Genomic DNA, 3,094 nt, shown 5'->3' on the forward strand with positions numbered 1-3,094 from the left:
AATGTTGTCGGATCGTGTCGCTCGTTTCGTTAAAGAATGCGATGTTATGCTCGATGTTGTGATGTTTATATGATCGCTTTTGTCGAAATGTTTTACAATATTGTAGGCAATTAGAATCTTTGTGCGGAAATATTTTATATTGTTTTGACAACGGCGGTGCAAGAGAACAATGTAAGTATCAGAATAATTTTGAATTATTAAGTTTCCTTACACATTACTTAGTTTCAGTTCAGATTTACATATTTTGTATTAATATAAATATATTTTTTTATGCTTACCTTTTACTTTTTTTACTAATTTTACGTTTTTCACACATTTGTTATATTTTTTTTGTTGAATCAAATAATATTAAATAATAAATAATTATAATAGTAATAGTTAGTAATTTAAAAATTTCAAACCTATTTTCATCTTTTATATAATTCAAATAAGTGATGATTTCGATAATATTGCTGTTTACAAACAAATACGGGAGATTCCAAATGGCGTAGACTATTCACGCTTAGCACAAGTTATTTCTGCGTAGCATCGTAGCAATGGTCTACAGATCAAACTATAATATAATACAAAAACAAACATAATTATAATAATTATTATAAATCTTGTTGCATTTAGATTACGACTGTGTTGTAGGCACGTGTTTTTATATGAAGTTTTAAACAGTAGTAGAGTAGTTTTAAAGAAAGTAAATGTGCCTCCCTTATGGCCATAATTTTTCAGTAAAATTTAAAATTACATGATAATTTGCTTTTTTTCTTTTAGAAGTTTTTATTTTTGTTCTTATTAATTTTCTTGCTATACTAAAGAGTATGCTGACGCGGATTCTGCGTTAGCAGAGCGATCTATTACAAATAACTTTTGATGTTCACAGCCGCGTCGATGTTCACAAAAGGAGCATAATTAAAATGAAACAAAGCTTAATTGTTGTCGCAAAATAGCAAAATAGGGGATGGGCTTACGCAATGTGACCAGCCGCCGCCGGCGTCGCTAGCGGCCTGCGTGCGGCCCGGCACGGGACGGGCGCGCTCTCTGGACCCCGTCCACTGCGCGCGTCCGCGCCCGCGCCGGTCCCCACTACGGCTGAGCGCCGCCCGCCGGCGTCCCTGTCCCCGCTCCGTCCCAACCCGTCCTGTCTCGTCCTGGCCCGTGTCGTCCCGTCCATACCAAAAACCCCCTTTCGCGCTTCGCTTCCTCGTACTCATCCGACTAACCGAGCGACGCGGGAGATGGACGAACACGCGATCGCGTCTCCTTCTCGATCCTCACGCGTTTTCGTTCATTTTAGTATTTAATATCTTATCTACACCTCGACCACACAACACTACTAACAAACACGAATAGATGTTATTTTTACACCCGATATAGTTTATTAATCTTAAGCTTATTACTACTTAAGATATTGGCTTACAATAGACATTGACTTGTAAATACATTGCTACATACATGTTATATAAATTTACTTTAACAACTATTACTTGGTGTCAGCTTTATGTTGTACAATAGCTTAGGGACTCTGTATAGACACTAACACCAATACTGTACACGTTAACAACTTTGTAAGAGACGCAATGGTGCGGTGTGTCGCGCCGTGTTGCGCGGAGTCGCACGATGTGCTCGGGCCGCCGTGGACGCGCAGCCCGACCTCACGCGGTGCATGCTTGCAGGTGATCGCGGTGATATCGATCCTCTTCATCGTCCTGTCCACCATAGGGCTAACCCTGAACACGATACCCCAGATGCAAGTGTACGACGAGAAGGGCGCTCCCATGGACAACCCGCAGCTGGCCATGGTCGAGGCCGTGTGCATCACATGGTTCACACTCGAGTACGTGCTTCGGTTCAGTGCCTCGCCGGATAAGTGGAAATTCTTCAAGGTTTTGCCGTATTTCGTGTCTCTTTTCCTTCTTGAAACAAATAAAAACGCGACGGACCAGTTTCAAGACGTGCGTCGTGTCGTACAAATCTTCCGTATAATGCGAATCCTCCGCATTCTAAAGCTGGCCCGGCACTCCACCGGCCTGCAGTCGCTCGGATTTACGCTCAGGAACTCTTACAAGGAGCTCGGGTTGCTCATGTTGTTTCTCGCGATGGGAGTGCTCATATTTTCGTCGCTGGCGTACTTCGCCGAGAAGGAGGAACCGGGGACTAAATTCATTTCCATTCCGGAAACGTTCTGGTGGGCCGGCATCACCATGACCACAGTCGGATACGGTGACATTTACCCCACGACCCCGTTGGGCAAGGTCATCGGCTCAGTTTGCTGTATCTGCGGCGTGTTGGTAATTGCGTTACCCATCCCCATTATCGTCAACAATTTCGCCGAGTTTTACAAGAACCAGATGCGCCGTGAGAAAGCGCTGAAGCGGCGGGAGGCGCTCGAGCGCGCCAAGCGCGAGGGCTCCATAGTCTCCTTCCACCACATTAACTTGCGCGACGCTTTCGCCAAGAGTATGGACCTCATCGACGTCATCGTGGACACAGGTCAGTAGTGCCCGAAATAGACTAGCCACCGCTTGTTCATGTCCTTCGCTCGTGAACGTCTTGCGATCTCTTTCACTTTGCACGCATGCCTGTTTTTGTGTTATGCTCATCTCGCGTGTGTGTTGTGGAATGCCGTGAATGTCGATGTGTGCACGTCGCATAGTAGAGCTCCCCGGACTCGCAGGCATATATTCAGATTCAAAGAGTTCACGTTACATCGCAGCTACAGCTATCTTCGCTCGTTCGTTGCAAAGAGGTGCACTCAGAGTGTTTTATTCCTTGTCTTCAGGTGACAAGTGCGTCCTCATTGAGGCGAGAGACGACGCCAGATGAGCCACCTCCTCCTCTCGCACGGTCGTCCCACTCGGCCCCTTAATATAATTTCCGTAGCTTGGGGTCGGGTTAGCGTCGCGCGTAGCTTGCGATGTGCGACGAAGACACTCGTATAAGGTCGATCACATTGTCAGCGTAAGGCTAACGCTTCTAGAACTAACATTGACTTCCGTGGACCGCCCATTGTGTGTGCCGGAGGACGCTGGATATCTTAGACTGTTCGTGTTGAATGTGTTATGTGTAGTTCGCGCCGCTGTTTACTCTCATTTATTTCTAATTT

General features: G+C 45.3%; 1 protein-coding gene across 1 annotated transcript in view; it reads left to right on the forward strand.

The window, feature by feature from the left end:
- Window positions 1-3,094, forward strand: part of LOC106109670 (potassium voltage-gated channel protein Shab-like) — a 41,928-nt gene that overhangs the window by 34,556 nt on the left and 4,278 nt on the right. Inside the window, exon 4 of the mRNA XM_013291255.1 lies at window positions 1,509-2,488. Coding sequence (XP_013146709.1) covers window positions 1,509-2,488 — 980 coding nt within the window. The remainder of the gene's footprint in view (window positions 1-1,508; window positions 2,489-3,094) is intronic.

This window comes from Papilio polytes, unplaced genomic scaffold (assembly GCF_000836215.1).
Source record: "Papilio polytes unplaced genomic scaffold, Ppol_1.0 DF821067.1, whole genome shotgun sequence".
Taxonomy (NCBI): Eukaryota; Metazoa; Arthropoda; class Insecta; order Lepidoptera; family Papilionidae; genus Papilio; species Papilio polytes.